General features: G+C 38.0%; 1 protein-coding gene across 5 annotated transcripts in view; it reads right to left on the bottom strand.

Moving 5' to 3' along the window:
- The window catches only part of LOC132128969 (arginine-glutamic acid dipeptide repeats protein-like), a 176,654-nt gene that overhangs the window by 13,702 nt on the left and 140,206 nt on the right, over positions 1-22,746 (bottom strand). For all 5 annotated transcript variants that reach the window (XM_059540385.1, XM_059540386.1, XM_059540384.1 and 2 more), the window contains 5 exons: positions 21,195-21,243; positions 16,868-16,992; positions 16,675-16,774; positions 13,851-13,949; positions 5,798-5,878 (listed from right to left, as the gene is read on the bottom strand). In XM_059540385.1, coding sequence (XP_059396368.1) covers positions 5,798-5,878; positions 13,851-13,949; positions 16,675-16,774; positions 16,868-16,992; positions 21,195-21,243 — 454 coding nt within the window. The remainder of the gene's footprint in view (positions 1-5,797; positions 5,879-13,850; positions 13,950-16,674; positions 16,775-16,867; positions 16,993-21,194; positions 21,244-22,746) is intronic.

Below are 22,746 nucleotides of genomic sequence, written 5' to 3'. Positions count from 1 at the left end.
CAGCGTGGAGGGGCTGTGCCAAGTCACGGCTCCGGGTTTTTCTCTCGTCCCTCACTTGTTTCAGAAGCCCATTCTTTGTGACAAGATGTTGCTGGTTTGTTTGTCGCACAGATAAGGGGGGAAAAAAATCTATTTTTCTCAAAGTGCTGCACAGAAACGCAGGACGGGCAAAGCAGCAGCTATTAGTCTTTTATATAAAGGAGATGTCCTACCGTGAAGCAAAATAAAAGATGACATCTGGGGGAGGAAATGTCTCCTGTGAGTTTCTGTTTGCAGTGGAGGCCTGTGAAGCTGGATGCACATAGCGAGTGTCAAATGCTAAGACTGACAGCTTGAATACCAAAGCCAGGTCTTTGTGTGTCAAGGTAGGTTTGTTGAAAAAAAAAACCTGATTTCTCTCAACTATCTGTAGAGAGCATCAAATGTCAAATTTAAGCCTTCATTTTCTTGTTGTCTGTATACACAAGTGCGCAAAATATTATCCCAAAAAAAAAAAAAAAAAAAAAAATGAAAATTCACCCGTGTGTCAAAATACTCAGCCTAAAATACATTTTCCTTAATAGCTTGTCCCCCCAGAGCCAGGACAAATGCATAAAGCTACTCGTGTATGTGGAATTTCCTCCATTAGCCCTGAATCTCTAAGCAGAAGAGAAGAGTGTGCACCAGGGAGCGAGAGATACTGACAACGTAAGCTTGGAATTATGAGACATTTCAGAATGCTTCCATCTGCAGAATATTTCTGGAGGGTGGATTATCTGACAAGGAAGGGGCTTACCTCCTATCATGGCACAGAGAAATGCTTTTCCACACTGATTTTGACTCTAGAAAACCGAAGATGTGTGAGGATGTGTGAAAAAACTCATTTCCAAAAGATTAGGCTTCTTTTCACTGTGGCAGACCATTGGGGAGAAACCGTAGCTGGACCTCCTGGTCATGTGTGCGTCTGCGTGTAGGATGGGTGTGAGGCCTAAACTCCTGTATTTATACACTCATCCACACTCAGGCCTGGACTTGAACAGATGGTTTCTGTTTTTCCTGGCAGATTTGTGACGAAGCCACAAAAGGCCCCTGCTTTGACAGTGAGCCAAACGGTTAAGGCTGTAGCTGGCAAATACAGGGGAAGGAGAGCAGCAGAGAATGCAAAGGAGGGCAGCGAGGTGGGGGGAGAAAATGGTAGATAGCAACAGACAATCAAGGCAGCCTAAAGAAAACCTCAAGAGCATTTGCTTGGTTAAACAATGTTTTGATACGAGAACATTTAGTCACTAGGTACAGCCAGGCGATGTGCAGCTGTAAACATTAATTAGTTGAGTTGGCCCGTGTGCTTTCCGGTTCTTGCATGGGACCGATTGTGCCAGTGTACAACGTAGTTGGGAGTGAAATGCAGAGGTAACTACAAATTCAAGCCTCTGTAACAGGACAATGTTGAAAGAAGTTTGACTAACTTATAGCACTTTACATTTCATAAATATCATATATATAATATATTAAAAAATACATTTAAACAATACATTAACTAAAAAATGTAAAATTGTTCAGGCTAAATTAACTGCATATATAAAATGCATACATAAAATGTAAAATGTTGTAAAAAAAATTAAATAGCAAAAAAATTACTACAGATGATTTGTATAGTTCCTACTAAGATTTCATTGATAGCTCTGCATTTGCCCCCAATTTCTTTGCTCCCACTCCAAATAAATGCCGCTGCTATATCGTCCAAGAAGAGCCCTGAAAAATAACATTGAGAGGAGACATATATTACTGTTACCTTTCTCCAAAGTCAACAAAGCAATGTAGCACACTGCAAAAACAGGCTACTATTCAAAAACTATTGCCCAACCTTGTGGTTAAATCAGGCAAATGCGAGAAAAAAAAAAGAAAAGTGTGCTACAATGGCCTTGGCTGATAGAGCAGGGTGTAAAAGGATGTTAAATAGACAGCGGATCCATGCTGCGTTGCCAGTTTTCTGTTGGAAAAGAAAGAATAAGCTGTATGCGCTTACAGGTCAACGAGGCACAAGAAGAGGAATCAGCAGTTGTGTTTCCCTGCTGTAAGCGCTTTTAGCCAGTGGAGGCAAAAGTATGCCACAGCGAGACTTTTTGATAGGGGTCGATCTTGTTAATCCAAAAGCTCAAGTTGTACAGCCCCCAGCTTTGTTCAGAAAGCCAGAGAGCAAACAATACACAGGCTATCTATGCCCACTCTTCAAACACACTATACAGAAAGAATTATAATTTATTTGGATAGCCTATCAAGAGAGTCTAAACTAAAGAGGAAAAAAAAAACCTCCAAGAACAGAGATAAACAGCATTTCCATAAGCAACATTTACCAAAACAAGCAGACTATTTTATCAAGCCTGGGCAGCTCCTGACAATCGAGCAGGCCGCCAGTTTTAGCCATTTTAATTAGTGCCCAAGCCCGAATACCTCTAATCACACAAGCGCCTCTCTAGGGCACTGGCTGCAGGGTTAACGTCTTTGCAATGAATTCAATTTGACATTTATACAGATTGCACCAGGGCAAACATCTGTTACAAAGTTGTGCGAGAACAGTTCTATCATGTTGGCCATCTTTACTTGAAAATTACAGGACCAGAGGGCCAGGGCTGCCTCCTTACACAATTGGATCCTCTTGCAGCTTTACCTCCCTGCAAACGCCAGCAGTATAGCTGGATTACACCACGGCTGCTTTACGATGCGACTGTTTATCAGAAACTGTCACCTATACACCTTGTCACACACTTGTCTCTAATTTACAACCAAATAATCTTTCTTCCTTGGAAGCTTTGGAGTATTATTAGTTAGTCTGCACCCTCCTGAAAGAAGGGCCTGTCTGGAATTAAAAGCTAGGGTCAGATTCCCAAGAGGCTAAAGAACACAGACTGCACTGTAATCATACCAAAGTCACATTCAGATTTACCAAGGACAAAACTGTGTGCCCTTAAAAAAAGTTGCATCTGCAATAGTTATTTTCTATTTAGATCATGTGCAGTTTAAATCTGACTATACTTTGTTTACTAATGTCCTTGGTATGCAATAATCAAAATGAATTGGTCTAAATCACTAAAAAGCATCTGAAGAGTAGAAAATCTTTCTGGGACAGCACATGGACAGAACTGCAAAGCTGTGTTATCTGTGATCTGTAGACACATGTAGGGTTTGTTTGGGAACATTTCTTGCACCAGTACACATATTATTCCATGACGCTGTCTTTCAAGTGGAGGAAATGGTGGCAGTGAAAACAGCAGAGACAGTAAGACGACACACCCACTTCCCCAGCTTCCTCTTTTATTTGACTTCATATAAAGGATTCCAGAGAGCTAGTCAGGCCTGGTGAGTTTGCACGGCAGTGGGTGCTTAGCCTTGGCACCAGCTCTTTATGAGAAACCCAGCTAATAAGTGCTGAGGGGAAAAATTAGTAGAGACCGAAAAGCTGCACTGTATCACCCTCCGTGGTACTGGGCATTTAAAAACGCTATGGTCATATCAAAGCCTGGACCAGATTACTTGAAAGAAATGCAAGAGTCTTCACCAGAAAGACTGGTATATGAGGAGCAGGAAAGGTTTTTGTGGTGGATGAATTAAGGAAGGAGTTTCAGAATATGCTCTAAGTCACAAACAAGAAAGAGAGATATGCCAAAATGAAACCGGAGAGTGGGAAAAGGACTGTAGAGAAAATAAATCAAGCTTTCCGCAGGGTATTGACTGGCACTTGCAAAGAGAGCTGGCTTTCAGAACAAAAACGACTGCAATCTCAAGCAAAGTGGGGCTTTTTTAGAGAACGCTCGCTTTTCTTAGTGTATATTGAACTATCCCCTCTACCCTGCCCTTGAGCAAGACTGTTGTGCCTCCATCTCTCCTTTTTCAATCATTCCCTCTTGTCCTGGTTTCTAGAGGGTGGCTTGTTTTCATACGCATGTACAAACTGGCGTAAACTTAACAAATGTCTCCATATGAACTGGGATTGCTATTAAATCAGTATAAAACAACATTTTCAAATGTCCTGTTAGGGGCAACAAATGTAAAAAAAATTAAAAAATTAAAAATATTATTTCCATGAAGCAGACCATTGCAAAACCATTATTTGTACATAATACTTCCAGTGATAAAATAATTACAATTAGTAAGCAAAACTTGCACTCTCAATTCTAAAAAGATGACATCAACATATCTTCTTTCCATGTTGCTGATAAACAAAAACTAGCAAATGACACATTTCAACAGAAAGTACATCTCTTCACTCACCAAACAGATATCTGGGTGTGTACTTAAACCAAGTTAATAATTACCTGCTTTATATCACTTTGATGTTTTTTCACAGGGTCACACAGTTCACTAATAATTAAAAAGGGTCACTTCAAATATTAATTCATGGCCAATGGAATACTTGCGGTTCAGCATGAAGAGTCAAAACAAAACTATCAATGACTGTACTACTGTCACCACAGCTTCCCTTTTTCTTCACCGACTAATCATTCAGCTAAGTCAATACACCATAAAACATTCACATGATAATAGCCAACCTTTTAGCCAGAGCTTGTGTTTCAGTCTATCTGACTCAACACTGAGGACAGTAAAGCTAACAACTGACCTGATAAAGCATGGACAGAAACACTGGTATGCAAAGAACACTGTACTTAGGCATGCTAAAAGAATGTATAAAAAAAAAAATCAACTTACATAACTAAGTAACAAACAAAAACTCACAAGTTCATGCATAAATACATGTATACATAGACACATATATACATATCTGGTATTTGGAAATTACCAAATATGCTAAATATTTTTATTATAGTATGTTATTGTATATAATATATAGTATACGGCGATATATTGCATGCGATTGTCACTCGAATTTCGTCAGTAAAGCCGGTTCACTGTTTAGCGGTAAATCGCCATCACCTGCTTTCAGATGGAGTGGCATTTAATAGACAGAGTCGTAGATCACTGACAAGCTATGTAATATTACGTTTATTATCGAAGCCATATTTATCTGCGATAATGAACGTGATATTGCATAGTATAGTCAGTGATCTACGGCTCTGTCTATTAAATGCCGCTCCATTTGAAAGCAGGTGATGGCGATTTAGCGGTAATCACGGAACCAGATTTACTGACTAGATGCGGGTGATCATCGCGTTCGATATATCGCCCAGCCCTAGTATAATATAATAACATTAATGTATTTACTGTAAAATGCTTTAATAGTTTAATAAAAGTTTAAAAGTTAAGTTTTTAATATCATTGTAATATTTTCATGTACAAAACAAAAAACAAACTTCTTTGGACACCATGAAATTCAAAGTAATATGCATTTAACAGTTTAACATAACCAAGGAATTTAAAATTCTAATTTAGTCTAATCAGTCTAATAAAAAAGTAACATAAAATTACATGTACTTTGCTCAAATTTCTATTAATCGCATTTTGCACTAAAACAAAAGTTTAACAAACAGTACTTCAAGCTTAGAATAAGCCATCAGCCATCAGATGTGTAGCTGTATTGAGCTGTAACCAAATAATATATAAACAGTCATGATTCTGTTTTGACTAAACATGTCTCAGGGCCCCTGTTCAAGCACATAACATGCTTACTGTTCAATCTAATATTCATGCACTCAAGTCCATGTGTAAGCTATGGCTTTCAATCATTTCCTTAACATGTCTGTTTTTGAAACCACTGAAGATGTAGCTTCAATTTCAAAACAAATGAGAAACCACAGTGAAAAGGAGTCTGTTTTAGTGTCCAAGAACAATGACAAATGTATTCAATAGGAAACAAATGACTTACCGTCTCCTTGTTAGGGAGCAATTCTTTCCGTATCCTAAAAAAGTTTTTTCCGTACTGCCTTAAACCTTTTATGAACCGTTTCTGTTGGAAAAAGAAGAGAGAAAAACAGTTAAATTTAGATTTTTAGTCACCCGTAACAACAGACATGAAGCACTACACATACATTACATTGTGAAACGCAACGGGAAGAAAACAATGTTGTGATCTTAATCTAAAAAATCTCTGCTTGTGCTAACACAGCTCAGCTACAGTGAAAAAAAGAGGGGAAATGACAACAAAAGCAGGAATAGAAGCCGAGATTAAACCACAGTGGAGTAGAAACATGATAGCAGTTCGTCTGAGAGTTCATCAAGGCGATATGCATAGGAGGTCGCACAACACTAAAGTTCAAAGCCAAAACTGAACTTCAATAAGTCACAACAAATCACAACACACTTCTTGATCTTACAATTTTCACACTCACACTTCAAACAGCTGCCTGGTTCCTGCGTAAAGTACTAGAATTACAAACCCATTAGCTTACAGTTACTTCAAACAAACAGAACTTAAGGTAGTGTTTAAATAACCAGGTTTATGAATGTTGAAAATTACAAACTCTAAACTAAGCAAGTACAGTTAATAAACTGAACAATCACCTAATAAAACCATAAGAACTGCTGTAATACAAAAGGAGACCGTGTAGCTTGAATGTTTTTCTATTCCTTTAAGAGCCACAGTCTGTGAGCCATAAAAAGTGGAGACAGAAACATTCATAACCAGTGAAGCAGACAACCAACAGATTTACTTTCTTGTTCCAGTGGCGAGCCCCGCTCCACCGTAATCTCAGTCAATGGTCCTCAACAAACAAACTGTTGGAAAGCCCATGAAAAGTCCACTCGACACAAGACCCAAATCTCTATGTCCACTTGTAGGCAAACAAAACGGAGGTGCAAATCCACAAAGTCTCCGAAGGTACGCTGTTTTTTACGAGCAAGAGATAGCTTGTCACTCTATGCTCCTCCACTACAAAGGGGAAGGCTTTACATGTGATCTTTCTGCTAGAGAGCCTCTGGTCTGCGGCTGGCAGGAAAACCTGGAGCGGAGTTGTGCGATGCATGGTGGATTGCAGCGGTTGTGTCACACATGCATGTTCTGAGACCTCTCTTTAATAGTGTGTGTGTGTGTGCGCGTGTACATCAACTCTACGTCTGCTCTTCTCATTACTCAGACTCCAACCCCCTCATGGTGGTTTTTACAAGGGAACTGTACAGTTTCAGGGAGCTCAAACCAGCCAGAAAAAGCCAGGGCAATCTTTGTAGAGGTTTTAAAGTTGACTGCAAAACCAGTCGTGGAGTTCCTCTGGCACTCTTGACCAACTTCTCAAATGCATACTGGTTATGTAACCGGGAACTGTTTACACAGTTTTAAAGAAATATCTTGAGTGAGGAAGGGAGCGAATATTACTTGTTTCTCTAAACAAGATTTGAAAAAGAAACCTGCAATAAATTAGGTGTTTGAGTATAATGAAAATCCTAATCCTGCAAATTAATACTACAAGCTTTTAAAACTACATCTAACCTCGCCAGGGTCTCTGTAACGGGTTGAGATACTTAACCTAAGTGTTAGAAAAAACCCACCACAGGCGACACATTTCATCTGCTGTGGTAAAGAGGCGGATGATTAACCAGTAGGTGGTGCAATGTGCAAAACGAGCGTATGATGATATTTAAATGCACCTATGACTAAAGTACTAGTTATGAGTTACAACACGACAGACTCTCGAAGTACCTAAATTATTTCACTCAATGTTTTATATGGGTGTAACATCAAAGCAAGCAAAATAAAAAGGATTGGGGGTGTGGAGGGGGATACATTAAGTACTAAAAATAAAAAAGTTTTGAAGATTAGAGACAAAATCTATCTGTTACCCGAACCAGGATTTGGCACTGTAACCACGGGGCAACAACAGCCAATCTCACACTGACGAGTTTCTAACAGCCTCATGAGTTAATGAATTCCCAGCCTGGTGACCATAGGTCTAAGGTTTGTACATGCACATTATGCTTAACACATTAAGCATTAAAGGGATCCTTGCTCACTTTATTATCCGAGGTCCTGGATCCAGACCCGGCAGGACAAAAATCAATTACGCCTGCCAGAGTGGCACGTGTTAGCAGTCTGATTATGTCACCTTAATTAAGTTTCCACTACTGTAATATTTACAGTGCACCACAGGCAGATAGCTACGTACACGGCTGTCTCGTTCACTGCGCGTTGGCTCCACTTTAAGGCTCCATTTCAGCTGCCTGGGCTCGCTGCTCTCTGAGCGCAACTAATAAATCATCCACTAATCTGCTCCCTGAATTGCTCTGCCTCTGCTACGATTGCTCCGGTCCGCCGTTGCTAGGCAACAGGGCAGATGACGGGAGGGACCAGAGAGCGAGGGGTGAGTGGAGGAGGGGTGAGAGGGGGAGGTGAGCGCTACAGAGTCACCAGCCGCCCGTAATGTTGAAACAACAGGCTTCTTTCTGTCAAAAATTGTTCCAGTGAGCTGGCTCTGCTGTCTGCTTCTCTCTCTCTCTGCTCAACAGTGACTTATTGTAAAACAGAGAGGATAGAAAGGGATACAGCTGAAAGGGCTATTGTGATGTGTGTGCACTTCCTGCCTAAATCATACTTGTTAAAAGCTGTAAAACTGGTTAAGATCATTTGAGCATGTACAAACAAATGGTGTCAGACCACTCCGTACAAAACACACTTTGTGTGTGCAACACAAACACACACACACACACACACACACACACACGTTCAGAGTCTGGCAGTCTTCAAATACCAGGAATGCCTAACATTTAGCTCAATGGCACAATCACAGGGGTGGGGGGTCTTATGAAATCAGTGTGCTTGGCCTTTCGCTGAGGCTCTTATGGGTGAACACGAATGAGTGAGTATACAATTACAGTAACATACAGTAACAGTAATCACAAAAATATGATTCAACATGACGTCAGTGATGATGGCACTTTCACACACAAAGCGGCCACAAAGAGAGATGAGAGAGCCAGCCCACATCCTGTCCATTTCACCCTTACATAACATCAAAACCACAACAGAAAAGAAGAGAGACATGAGGGAAAACTATCTAATGCTCAGACGAAGTACTAGTCCTATTAATAGGAGCAGATGCCTGGAAAAGCTTCTAAATCAGGCCGTCGTTGCCGCCGCTAAGCGTTTGCTTAGTGCTTGAGTCTATAAATATACATAGATTCAGCAAAACCGCAGCTTTTCTTGTGTACGGTGTAAAGCCAAAGGTGACAGGAAATACTCCAACACACTCTTCCTGCCTGTGCAACACTCGTGGCAATAAAAGTCTTTAAATCTGAGCACAACTGATTCCACTTCACACATAACTAAAATAGTCCAGCAAAAGAGGAAATATATCCAGCCAAATCAGCGGTTGACAACTGGTGGGTTGCAGGTCTGTTTATATTAAGAATGGGCATTTTTCAAAGATAGTTTATTAGAATATTTGGGCTCATAAAAAAAAAAAAATTAATTCAAATAATTGTTAATTTAAATGCATGTCTAGGTTAATGTTTTAAATATAAAATTTTAAATATAGAAAGATTAAATGATTTAAATAACAGAAATAATACTTTAAAAATTAAACAAACTGCCAGCAGGTGGTGGCAAGTCACTTATTGTATAACTTTTTTCATAATTTGGCTGGTCCTGCGACTTATAGTCAGGTGCGACTTATTTATCAAAATTAATTTGACATGAACCACAGAAATGAACCAATAGAAAACATTACCGTCTACAGCCGCGAGAGGGCGCTCTATGCTGCCAGAGATGCTGCTCAGTGCTCCTGTAGTCTACACTAAGCAGCATATAGCGCCCTCTCGCGGCTGTAGACGGTAATGTTTTCTCTTGGTTCTTGATTCTAAATAAATGCGACTTATAGTCCAGTGCGACTTATATATGTTTTTTCCTCATCATGACGTATTTTTGGACTGATGCCACTTATACTCAGGTGCGACTTATAGTCCGGAAAATACGGTAATAGATTCTTCGAACGGCTGATTCATTCAGGAACGAAGTACATGACTGTCTTTATGAATGGGTAATTGAATCATTGACTCACTAGATTCACTTAAAAATGCAATTCATTCATAAATGAAATGCTGTGTTTGAATGGAGATACTCAGCTGTTCTTTGTTTTAAACTTTTCGTTGATTAAATGGAGCAAAATAAGGCAATAGTGTTGTAGTCAGACAAAATAAGTCACTTAATATTAACTTCTTGTTTAATGAACTGTTGTATTAAATCAACATCACATTTTTTAAAGTCCCTTACTAATCATTAAAAGCTGTCACTCATATTAGTTCATCGCAATCTCACAAACCTCCATTATATTTACACTCGTTCTACACTTTGTTTGTTATAATGAGAGGATATGTCTGTGATGCATTACTCAATGCTGCAAAAACACGTTGTAAGTACGTTAGAAACCTTTAAAGCCCCTTATTGCAAACACAAATATTCTGATCGGGTCAGTCGCACAGGTGCTCCTAAATATTTTTTCAGTCGTGTGCAGTAGTTTCCAGTCCCAAATGTGACTGAAATGGTCGCACTGTAGAGCCCTTATTTAGCAAGTAATTCCAAACTTTGCGAGGCAGACAACAACATTCTTCATGTGATCAAATAAATCAACTTAACACACTCCACAGCGCCACCCACTGTATTTAGTTATAACTGACTTTTAGTTTGTGTGCTTAGGATTTAACTTGGATGCCCTCCATTTATGGCCAAACAAGGCAACGTGTAGTAAAATTCGAATAATGTTTTTATTTTTCGAATAATAATTACAGTTTGAATATTCGACTGTGCACACCCCTAGGTTATATATCATTTCATAGTACTTAAACAGTATTTAAAATCATTTTTTTATTTGTAAACTTCAATAATATATTGACAATATAACATTGACACTGACAGATTTCTTTTGTAAACAACCTAAAGATTAGCTCTTCTTTGGCGAGGGTTAGGATGGTGAATGCGGTGTTAAATTCTACATTCAGCTCTGCCAAATGCACGGAACGGCTGGCAGCTAGGGGTGTGCGATATTGACAAAAATTTATCTTGCAATATTTTCTGGGATTTTATCGATAATTTGTTACTGTGCGTATATCTTGAGGACTATAGTGGACAACTGATTCCTAATTATTTTATTTTTTTTAGATTCTTCATATTCTGTGTGGTGGTCAGTTCACTGCAGTGACAGAAATTAATCTTTTCCAATAAGTTTAAATAGATTTTTACCTTTTATGGTCAGTTTTACCTTAAAGCAATTTGTTCTAAAAGTGTCCATTATCATTGGAGTAAAATTCTTATATTTAATCAGTCAATTATGATAAAATATTTGGGCAGTTATCAAGCAAATGAAAGTATCAATAAAAAAAATGAATCTTAAAAATGCAGAGGAAACACAGAAGCTGCATCTGAAATGGCATTTAGATGCATTTACACACTGATTAATGCAGGACATGAATGCATTTAACCTGCAGTTACACTTGCATAAATAATATTATAATATTGTAAACAAAACGTTGAATACTGGTATTTGAAATGCTTGAAAAACTTTAAATGTGAAATTAAACTGACAGAGGATGGCAGCAAGTCAATGTTAATAAGTCATTGTGATTGAACCAAATCATTTAATAAATGATTCATTCAGGAACACCCTCACATATATATATATATATATATTAAAACTAGATTTTCTTAATTTTATTCAATATATATACATTTATACCATTTTATTCATATCACATTGGTATATTTTAAAGCTAGATTTTAAGGAATTTTTTGTACAATACGTTTTGTACTGTGTTGGGTCACCACTTAATGTCTTATGTAAATACTGGGTCCTACAGCAAACCAGTTGTAAGTAACCTTAGTGGGTGGTTAGTTTCATGGTCTACAGAAAAAAAGTCATAGTCTGCTGTACCAGCTGAAGATTTCAAAATATTCTTCCAATTTCCAAAGACCCACCTCTCTTTACACATGTGCACTGAGATTAATATTAAGAGGGGAGGTGTTTGATTGGAAAAAATGTGCAGGCTTCTTCGTTTGCCACTGGGGGGCTGTAGTCTTGCCACCTTGCCTGCTGCCGCACACAGCACTTCAATCTGAAGCTTCACGCTGTTATTTGTCAACCTGTGACAAGCCCGAGATAATATGCAGAAGGGCAGAGGAGCAGATAGCAGCCCTCACTGTGGTCATATATTAGACACCCTGAATCAACACTCTGTGCTCTTTTTCTGCTTGTGTTTCATTTTATTTTTTGGAGAACTATCTACCTTCTACTTGTTAGGTAATTAACTGCACCACCTTACAAAAGCTTAAAGGGTTTTTTATGCTCAGCAATGCTGCATTTTTTCATAAAATAAAAAAAGGTAAAAACAGCAATATTATTAAAATAATAAATAATAATACAAATAATAATTAAAATAAAATAAAATATTATAATCTGAAATGCCTTTTCTATTTGAATAAATATATATAAAAAATGTGTATTGGATTATTTAAATCCAATCCAAAATTATATAAACCCTTACAGCAGACTAATTTTTCTTACACTGCATTACTAAAATATCTGACAAGATCAAAGGGTGTTAACATATGACATGCCATTTTAGAGCATTACTGCAGGATCTAACAGAAATCTCCAGATAAACTGTGGCATGGGAAAAGAAATAAAATGGCATGCTCTTTCTTTCTGCTGCTGAAAGCGCTGCAGGTTAGTCGAACGGAAGAGAGGCTCAGAGGGCCGCGTCGGGCGGATGAGGGAGACGGGTGACAAGTGACCCTGAAGAGGGGATGATTCTGTCATTTCTGAGACAGTCACTGTCACTTTTATTCACATTTCAAAAAGGAGCGATGGAAAAAGAGCAGGAATAATGAGGCCGTGGACCTGCAGGCTGAGAGATAGAGAGAGAGAAAGCGAGGGGTAATAAATAAATTAGGAGCAGCGGGGCTGGTGCATGTGTCCAAGGTCAGGAGTACATTTACACCTGTCCCTCAAGGCTGCAGGGCTGCAAAAGCACAACTTGAAATCAGATCGGGGGAGCGGTGTCCTTGACAGTGCAGCGGTGGTCTGGATGGGCTACAGACGGAGAGGAGGGGGCGGCTTGCCTGCCCCAAACAGCCTCCTGTGGGGTGTGCGCGTACCACTGAGAAAAACACCAACAGTGGTGTAATCGAGGCCTGTGCTCATGCAGCATTTATTCAGCATCTCTATTATTCATCTCAGACAGACTGTTATACAGTTCACTTCACACACATGCTTCTCCTGCATAAATGAAAAAAAAAAAACAGGTCCACACTCAGCTAAGCATGCCGATGCAAATCGATGCGCACAGGCTAACTGATTTTTTAATGGGCTCGCTGGCACCATCAACATGACTCATTTTAACATTTTAAAATTCTGCCTTGTGGCTTTTAGTGAGTCTGTACATAAGTGCATATATATATACTCAAACAAACATGAGTATTGATTTTACTGGAGGAAAAGATTGCGGCATATTAAATCCTCTAGGGAGGGAAATGAGGTAGTAAACATTTAGGACACTTCTTGAATATTTATTTAGAAATCAAGCTCACTTGACTATGAAAGGGTTTATATAAATCAATGGTTTGTCCTGGGCTTCTCTACGATTCTGTCTGATTCATGTCAATCCTTTCAGAGACTGTTCAATCGCTTTTCAGGCTGTTAACAATGCCACAGATATCTTTCCATCTTTGTTTTCCTTAAATTTTTACGTCTGAAACACAAAAAGCTTTCAGGTACTTGCATCAAATTTAAATCTCTAAGACAAGCTGACCAAGACTTTCTTTCTCCTTCTCTCTCACTAGGAAGATTTATTCCACAGGCCATAAACAGGATGCAGCTGCCCTGTTCTGCTGGAGGAGCTGGAATCCTGAGCGCTTTACAATGGATGACACAAAGCCAGTAATGCAGCGAAATTTGGCCTTAAATCGCCACATAATGAAGAAAGTTAACTTGTTTACTCACCACTTCATCCTCTGACCAGCACTTCTCAATCAGCTTGGGCACTGGTTTCTTCACCAGCCGCTGCAGGGCTTTCCCGGCATCATAGCTGCTCTCGTGGAGCTGTATGAAGGACGACAGAGCACAAATCAACATTAATGATAGTTGCTTTGGAAAATTACCTTTAAAAATTATGTGTGTGTTTTTTTGTGTGTAAATGTAGTCAGCTATACTACCACTTAGTGTTTAAATGTATAACTACCCAACAATATAATCATCTGAAGAAATCATGTGGAAAAAAGTTAGGAAGAGAGTATAAAAACTTAATATTTACTAAATGGGTTATTACCAAATGCTTATAAAACCACAGAACAAAAATAAAAACTAGAACATACCCTAATTTAAAAATACTGGAAATTAATAAATCCCAGAAAAAATAATAATAATTTAACCTTAAATTGAAAATACTAAAACTACTATGAAAAAAATAAAAAAAGCAATTTGAACTCTAACGTTAGTAAGAAACAAGTAAATATGAATCAAATTTGAATAAAACTAGAGCACACCTAAATGTAACTGTTGAAAACAGTAAATACAACAAATAAACAATTTAATCCTAATTTCACACAAAAACTATAAAGTAAAAAAAAGAATAAATACAAATCAAAAATGCACAAATTTTCCCTAACTTGAATCAAAAATAGTAAAATTCAATCAAATTGGAAAATGCTCTAATTTAACTAAGTTGAGCAAAAAAAACAACACTGAATAGAATTAGAGAAACGACTATTTAAAACAATAAAATAATTTAACTGACTAAAATAACTGATTTAATGTAATTTAAAGTCAGCATTAAAACTGGGCCAAGAAAAACAGCAATACATTTTGAAGCCACAAAAATAATGGATACTTGATACTAAAAGTGTGACACTACTTTGCTATCACACTAATGCAAAAGTGGCTACTAGTAGTTAAGTTTGTAGTTTGGATTATTTTAGCTAGTTACTCCGCAGCTGACTGTTACAATATGAGGAAATCATCATATCGGATTGCTATCGACTCATTTTTCCCAGTGTAAGGACAGCCTGAACACTGTAACAGTGATTGGCTCCCTATAAACGTGTCAGACAGGGTGAGTTTGGACAGCTGGGCTGGAAATCTGAAAGCCATTAAGTACTGAGCAGGCAAATGAGTGTGAACTCAAATAACCTAAAATACACTGCCAAAAAAAGCAGCCACGCAAGCCTCAAGGATGACGCCGAAAAACACTGCAATATGACTCAGAACGTCCAGACAAGCTGCTTATTATACTAGCAGTTAACAATGTTTCCCACATCAAGTTTGTTTACAAAATTGCTTGAACACAGAACTATCTGGTTGGAGTGCAGAGCTAAATCCTTTTTCCTGCATCTCCACTGGAGACGTAGGTCAGTTTAAATCACACAATTCAGCATCAACAATCCTTTCACACATGGCTACAACAAAGCAGCTTGTCAAAGGCAAACGGGGACCAGACTGAGGCATGAGGTGGTTTACGCCGAAAGCAGATTGGAATTGCAGATGAGTGGAAAAAGGTCAGGAAAACTGTGAACCTCAGCTCACATTAATTCTCTGCTTATACACTTCTCAGTCAAAATGTAAATGTCATGTTTATTACATTTCAGGTTCATTTGTCGAATGCTTTTTTAAAGGCTAGCAAAGACAAGGAGAGGAACTGGTTTGATAATGGCTCACAGGCTGTCCGACATGGGCGGCATTAGCATATCAGGCTGGATGCTCTGTACTTGACCAGGTACCTTGTCCAGTGGGGGCTAATAAATACGGCTTTGCGAAAAGCTCAGCTGTCAGGGGCCACCGCACATTAATGAAGCATTGAATTACACCCCTCTTGTTCAGACAGCTTACAATCACAGACATCACTGAGGAGCACTTCAACGCCAATTTACTTGCATGTTGTGATGGCCCCTGGTGCCTCTGTCTTTCCCGAGGCGAGGCTGTGTTCAGAGAGCGGCAGCCTGAGGTGCACCGCTGAGAAGGTGAACAAATGCGAGTGAAAAGGGATTTTTTTTTCATCTTTTGACAATTAGGCATGAAGCCTGCTAGGGACATCTTACTTCACTGTGTCTCTTTGGTGCTGGGCGCTTAATTGGCCAAGACAAATTGGGTTTTAGCTGCTGTACTATGTACGTAGGGGGAACTTCGATACGCAGAAGAGTCTGCTGTATAAAGACGGCATATACAGACAGATTTGTATGTCACACTTCAATTCCTTTGAAGGTCAAGAAAACGTGTCACGACCACAGACCACATTATTAATAAAACTGGGAAGTAAACAGAGTCACAAAACCTATGTAATAATCTCTTTTAGACGCAGGGTTCTATTAAAACGATTTCCTCTTGAGCCTGAATGATTAGTTATAGAGAAGATGGCTCTTCCTGACACCTGTGGTCTCTCTGTTAAACCCATCCACTGTGTATATGGTTTTGACATTATGACATTTTATGGGGTTCTCAACCGTGAATAATGTGCCTAATTCCTCTGTGTTTTTACTAATTAGCTCTACAGTAAAATGAAAATAAATACTGGTAATAGCATAACAAAAATACACTCAGACTGAATCACCACTTCTAAAAAGTGGCAGATCAGATCAGTGCCTGAAAAAACACTCAGTACAGCAGCAACATAACCATAATTAAATTTATATGCTTTGGCGTAGAAGCTAATCACTATCATAATAAAATAACTTTCCATTCTCTGTTTTATCTTTTTCAAATTCAATTTTAGTATTAGCAAAAACAGCGCATAAATTAAAATCTGGAGTTAAGGTCAGTTATATTGTCAACTTACAGTGTTTAGTGCGTTGAGTGTAGTGTCGTCTCGTGAGGCGGCGATGCAGCCATCCTCTGTTGACCCCCCGTCACACATCCCTGCAAACGCTGCCATGCTCCTGCCAACCACAGAAAGGGAATACTGATGAAGTCAAAGCTGACTATGACACACTGTACAACATTACTGAAAAGTGGGTTGACGTGGGGCTTACCTGGCTGCCCGCAGGTACATGAGCAGGTCACAGTCGTTGACCCCAGGCATCCAGACCAGCTCCTCATTCTCTGTCACGGTCTGACCTCCAGGAGAGGGAAAGGGCTGGAGCTCTGGCAGCTTGGCCTAATTTAGCAAAGAGCAGAGGGGACAGACAGCGGCGGTCACAACACAAATAGCACTAGAGATGAGTGTGAAATATCAATTTTCAAATTCATTTAATCTCCACATACATTTAGCCGACGGAGGGGCGCGAACAATCACGGATGATTAAAATACCTAATTTGAATTAATGAGGCAACTAAACATTATTCAGCTTCCCCTTGTGTGTAGAAATATGTTTAAACTAGGTTTTTCTAGGTGACGTTGACATAAGACATTGTATTTACTATGTAGTAGGGATGCACCGGTTGACCGGCCATAAATCGGAACCGGACGGTTTTTGCTTAAAATAGGCGATTGAACAATCGGCCAGTTTTTGGTCTTTTTTCGGACCGATTTTTCCGGAAGTGCGCCCGCGTGCAAAGACTACATTGTACTCATTCTCTATCATGTAATTTGTGTGGAAGTATTTCGAAATCTGTGCGCAGGACACGGGCAGCCGTTCAGCACTGGAAGTGCAGAGTTACACATCTGAGGCACAGATAGCAGGAAGCGAACAGCCGTTGTTGTACTGGCGTACAAAATAAGAGTCCCTTTCCTGCTCACTGAAGCTGTTTGAGCATACTTGTAACTGTCCACGCTCTGCACAAGCGCAGACAGTGAAGGATGTTCAGCTTAACTTCTTGCGTGTTGGATGAGAAACGAAACAAACTGTGACAAAACTGAAATGTTTTTTTTTTCTTCTGTAAAGTAGAACTTGCATACATGTTTGAAAAGCCAGAAGTAAACGTCAGTTCTGTAAAGGATGATTCTTTTTATTTTCCCTTAAGATTACATCGACTTAAGTTGATTAAAAAAAATCACCTGCTGTAGCACACTGAAAAAAAATTCATCCAAAATGTTAAAATCAAATAATGTTGGTGCGAATAAAACAAAGATGCAAAGTGTTTCACTCATGCCTTTAAAAATTTTTAAGGTAATAATTCACTTTTTTTTTTTACTTGAGACAATAGTTATTTATTTTTCATTGGCTCAAGTAAAAAAAATATGTGAATCATTACCCTAATTTTTTTTTTTTTTTTAATTGGATGACTGAAACACTTTACATATTTGTTTTATTCGCACCAACAATATTTGATTTTAACATTTTGGAATAATGTATTTATATTGCATACTTTTATTTAGTCTCACTGGTAAAGACCTTTTTTTTTTTTAAACCAAATTTAAAAACTAAAATACTGAATGCCGATTAAGAAACATCTTATTGAATGTGTGTTGATTGTCTTGTTTGGATTGTAGAACTATGCAGTTATTGCCTTTAATTTCACATGGTTACAGTAAATCTTTTAATTTAAGGCCAGTTCTATGTAGTTTCAACCCAATTCAAATACAAAAGTTGAATGCTGATGTCTGTACCATCTATGTTTGTATTGAATGTAGGCTACTTACTGTGCAGATACTTCCGTTAATTTCAGATGGTTATGGTTATTGTTTTTTAATAGCCAAAAGCCGGTTTGGCCTATTAAATACCAAATAAACATCTTGTTTATGCACGCTTTCCTTCTTTCTTGTTTGTTGCTTAAAGATAAAAAAAAAAAAAAAAAAAACGGAAATCGGTATCGGAATAGGCCAGTTTGCTTTTAAAAAAAAAATCGGTATCGGAATCGCCCGTGAAAAATCATGATCGTGCATCCCTACTATGTAGCTGCTTTGTGGTTGCTAAGGTGTTTTTAGTTAGTTATTAGGAGGTCATCAGATGCCTAATGCCCAAATATGAGCAAGCACAACAAACTCACAACATTGTTTTGTTTGGGCTTGGTAAGATTTTATGTTTTTGAAAATCTCTCATGCTCACAAAGGCTTGGTTTATTTGATGAAAAACAGCATTTTTTGTAAGATATTATTACAATTTAAGACAACTGTTTTCTATTTCAATATATTTGAAACCTATTTTTTTAAACTTATAACTTATTCCTACCCTGGCAAAACTGAATTTTTTTATAGATTTCTTTGTCACATGATCCTTCAGATATGCTAATATGCTGATTTGGTGATCAAGAAACATGATTAATGTTAAAAGCACAGAACGACTTAGAATAGCATTAGTATGCTTTCACCCATGTTTCTTGTACATTTTGTCCAGAAACCCTAGTCTAAACTCCTTCAACAGAATGATTTTTGTGGTAAAATACAAAAATCATGCACTCAAATAAATCCTAAGAGAAAAGCTCAAAAGTTATTTCCTAACATATAACTAACGTTCAGTTCTAAAGTTTTACAGATCCTTTCCGCGTTGGATCAGTATCCATGGTGTGCTAGTCTGTAATGGCCGGACGGCCCTGCAGAGCTTTATTACCGCAAACTTCATCTAAAGTCATTTGAAGTAACCCTGGGCAGAGGTCCTGCCGCTGGTTTCACTCCACATGATAACTCAAACAGATCTCTGGGAGGATATACTCTAAAACATCTGACATTAATTGCTAGTGGTGCTTAGTCTTTTTCATCGTGTGCCATCGTCTTTAGCGATCTCCCTTTTGGCTTTTCAATTTCAGACCGCCGTGACCGTTCCTAATTCCCATAAAACACTGCTGAATGTGTCTAATAAATCCCACGCCCTCCGAGCAGCCAATTTCCAAAAACACTATTCCACATGAACGTTGCACTGCGTGAAAAATCCATCAACCGTCTTCTTGAATGCGTAACAAAGACATGTTCTTGTTAAATATGCAGGTGACAGAGGACCTGAGGTAATATCTATCAGTTCTTGTGCTTGTCAATCAAGCAACTGCTTAACACAAGCTTCAGATATCGCAGCTCAATCCACACCACAAGCTTTTAACAAGCAATGTCATGGAAGACGAGGTTTCATATAACATGCTAAGCATTTGTAAAGAGTAGGGCTGCAACTAACGATTATTTTGATAATCGATTAATCTGTCGATTATTTTTACGATTAATCTTTATGTACTTATATTTTAGTTTTGCCCATTTTTTCCAATTAAATTATTAACAAAGGGTCTTTATCATTCAACATAGACTTTTTAGAGATTTTAACCATTTTGCATGGTCATATCCTCATCAAAAATATACCTGGAGTTTTGTTTTATTATGTGTTAGTAATCCTTTGTCAAACTCTTCTGCAATCGAAACACTGACCCATACTCTAGCAAATTTCACAAGGAGATTTCAAATAATGTTTCCACCATGGCAGTCCTTAGGGCTCCTAAAGTAGTTTAACATCCCAAACAAAGCTTATTAAGGAATCTTTCAGAAAATATTTTCACGAAGAATAAGAATAAAACAGAATAAATTTGCAGTACATTGCATTTTATTATTTTTTTTCCTGTAAACACACAACTAATACCTGGGAAACAGATTTATAGCTTATGCTGTGAAATTGTAAACAATCCTTCGAATAAAGTGCCAATGGCATGAAACCTGAATGGAACTCACATTTTAAAGTAAAATCCATCAGAAGGTTGTCCAGAAAAAAAAAATTGACACATACAAAAAACCTGCTGTGTGAAAAAGAGCAGTGAATACTTAGAAAAAAAATTTGCATTTCAAATACATTTACATTTACCTCTCTCTCATTCAGTCATAATTAGGCTGCAAGACTGAATTCTGAACTGGTAAACGACAAACTGATCACAGAACATGTTTGTAAAGCTTTAAATGTTAACTGTTAAAAAGCAATGTTATTAGCTTTTACGACTAAACATTTGCAAACAACATTGTACTGGAGAATCTGCACAAATAAAAGTCTTAAACAGTTAAACAGTTCAGTAGTGCAGAGTTTACAGGTTACTCTTCTTTTTTGAAGGCTCAAAGTAAAGTACTCCCACACTTTGGATGACTTCGTTCGATTAGTTTTATCTTCCACTTTTTTCTTTCTTTTTCTTTCTCAAGCTTACTCCACTGCCGTCTGCCTCCGCCATCTCGCTGAATGCAGCAGACGCAGTTCGGGAAGCACGTGACCTAAAACGAGGCCAGCTATTGGCTATTCGCTACTTCTCCAGCTGTACTGGCTGAGTAAAACCTGCGGTGGCTCATTACTGCCACACTTTGGTCACCGCAGATTTAAAATATGCACAAAATGAGCCGCTTTAGGCAAATAAAGGTTGTTTAGCAACTAATCGATGACTAAATTAGTTGACAACTATTTTAATAATCGATTTGAATCGATTAAATCGATTAGTTGTTTCAGCTCTAGTAAAGAGACATACCTGGTGACTGGGACCGACTCGAATCTCCCCTTGTGTACTGTTTAAGCGCCTGCAGAAAAAAAGAGAGAGGAAGAGCAAAAAATAAGTTGGTTATGGAATGTCATCCATAAATGTCACACTATGTTTTTAGTATATAAGTGTCAAGCAGTATACCAAACTCAACCTCTTGGAGTTAACCCTCTGGAGTCGATTAACGCGGATACGCGTTATGAGTCATTTTCTCCTGATAACCCCGAAAAGAACTTAAATTACACTTTCAGTTTTAATCGTACAGATAAGAGCAATACATCAATCGAATCTGTAAAGGGTCTTTGTTTTGGATACAGACATAATAACAACAAAACTTTGTGCACTTACAAAATAAAGATAACAAACAAGGTGTGCTGTCTGCAGCCTTTGTCTGCGCTGATCTTCATTTACAAACACGTCATTTAAATGAACTGTAACTCCGTGAATACTCAACGAAGAGACATGAGAGAGATATCTATAGAAAGCTTGACATGTCTACTTTTAAACAAGTGCCTCCGATATTCTGATATATTCAGATATTCTGTGATAAAGTAATCCATATGAAAACAACGCGATGTCTGTTTTTCAAGTCTCCCTTCATTATATCTAATGTGACCACGCCCCCGCGCTGAACGCGCTATTCAGATTCAAACTGAAGAGCGCGGCTTGAATACGCCCATAACAGAAGAAAAAGCAGCGAGACTGTTCTTCAAGTTTTTTACTGTTTGCTTCGCGATGAGAGGAATAAGACATAATTCACCCCAAAAAGATGTGATATGGATTTAAGAAATGGATTTCCTCAGAAAAAAAAAAGAATGAAGCACTTTATTCAGCAGAGATCATAAACATGAATAAGTCTCTTTTTATTTATTTATATACTTGTACTAGTTTTCACATAACGTGTAAACATTTTACTAGTTAGACTTTTTCCAAAGACTTTTTCCAAACTATAATTCCTGACTAAATGTATAATCAAGTGAAATATTATGAAGTTTCAATAACAATATACAATATATACCATTCAAAAGCTTGATGTAAATAATATAAATGTAACAAATAAATGTAACTAACAAATGTAACAAAAATGGTGTTCTTTTAATTTATCCCCCCAAAAACCTGAAAAATATTCTCAGCTCTTTTCAACATTAATAATAATAATGATAATAATAATAACAATAAATGTTTTTTTTTTTTTTTTTGGTAGAAAATAAGATTGTTAAAAGGATTTCTGAAGGATTGTGTGACTTGAGTAATGGTGCAAAAAGTTTGAAAGTCAGCTTTGATTGCTCCTAATAAACTGTTTGGGCCCTATTTTAACGATCTGAAACGCAAGTGTCAAAGCGCAAAGCGCAAGTAACTTTGTGGGCGGGTCTCGGCGCTGTTGCTATTTTCCCGGCGGGATAAACGGCTCTTGCGCCAGGCGCAGATCTAAAATGGGTTGGTCTGAAGTAGCTTCATTATTCATAGGTGTGGTTTGGGCGTTACGTGAAATAAACCAATCAGAGCATCATCTCACATTCCCTTTAAGAGCAGGCGCGCTTGT

This window comes from Carassius carassius, chromosome 46 (genome assembly GCF_963082965.1).
Source record: "Carassius carassius chromosome 46, fCarCar2.1, whole genome shotgun sequence".
Classification (NCBI taxonomy): domain Eukaryota; kingdom Metazoa; phylum Chordata; class Actinopteri; order Cypriniformes; family Cyprinidae; genus Carassius; species Carassius carassius.
Note: the sequence above shows the minus strand (reverse complement) of the source record. Positions and strands in the feature narration are given on the sequence as shown.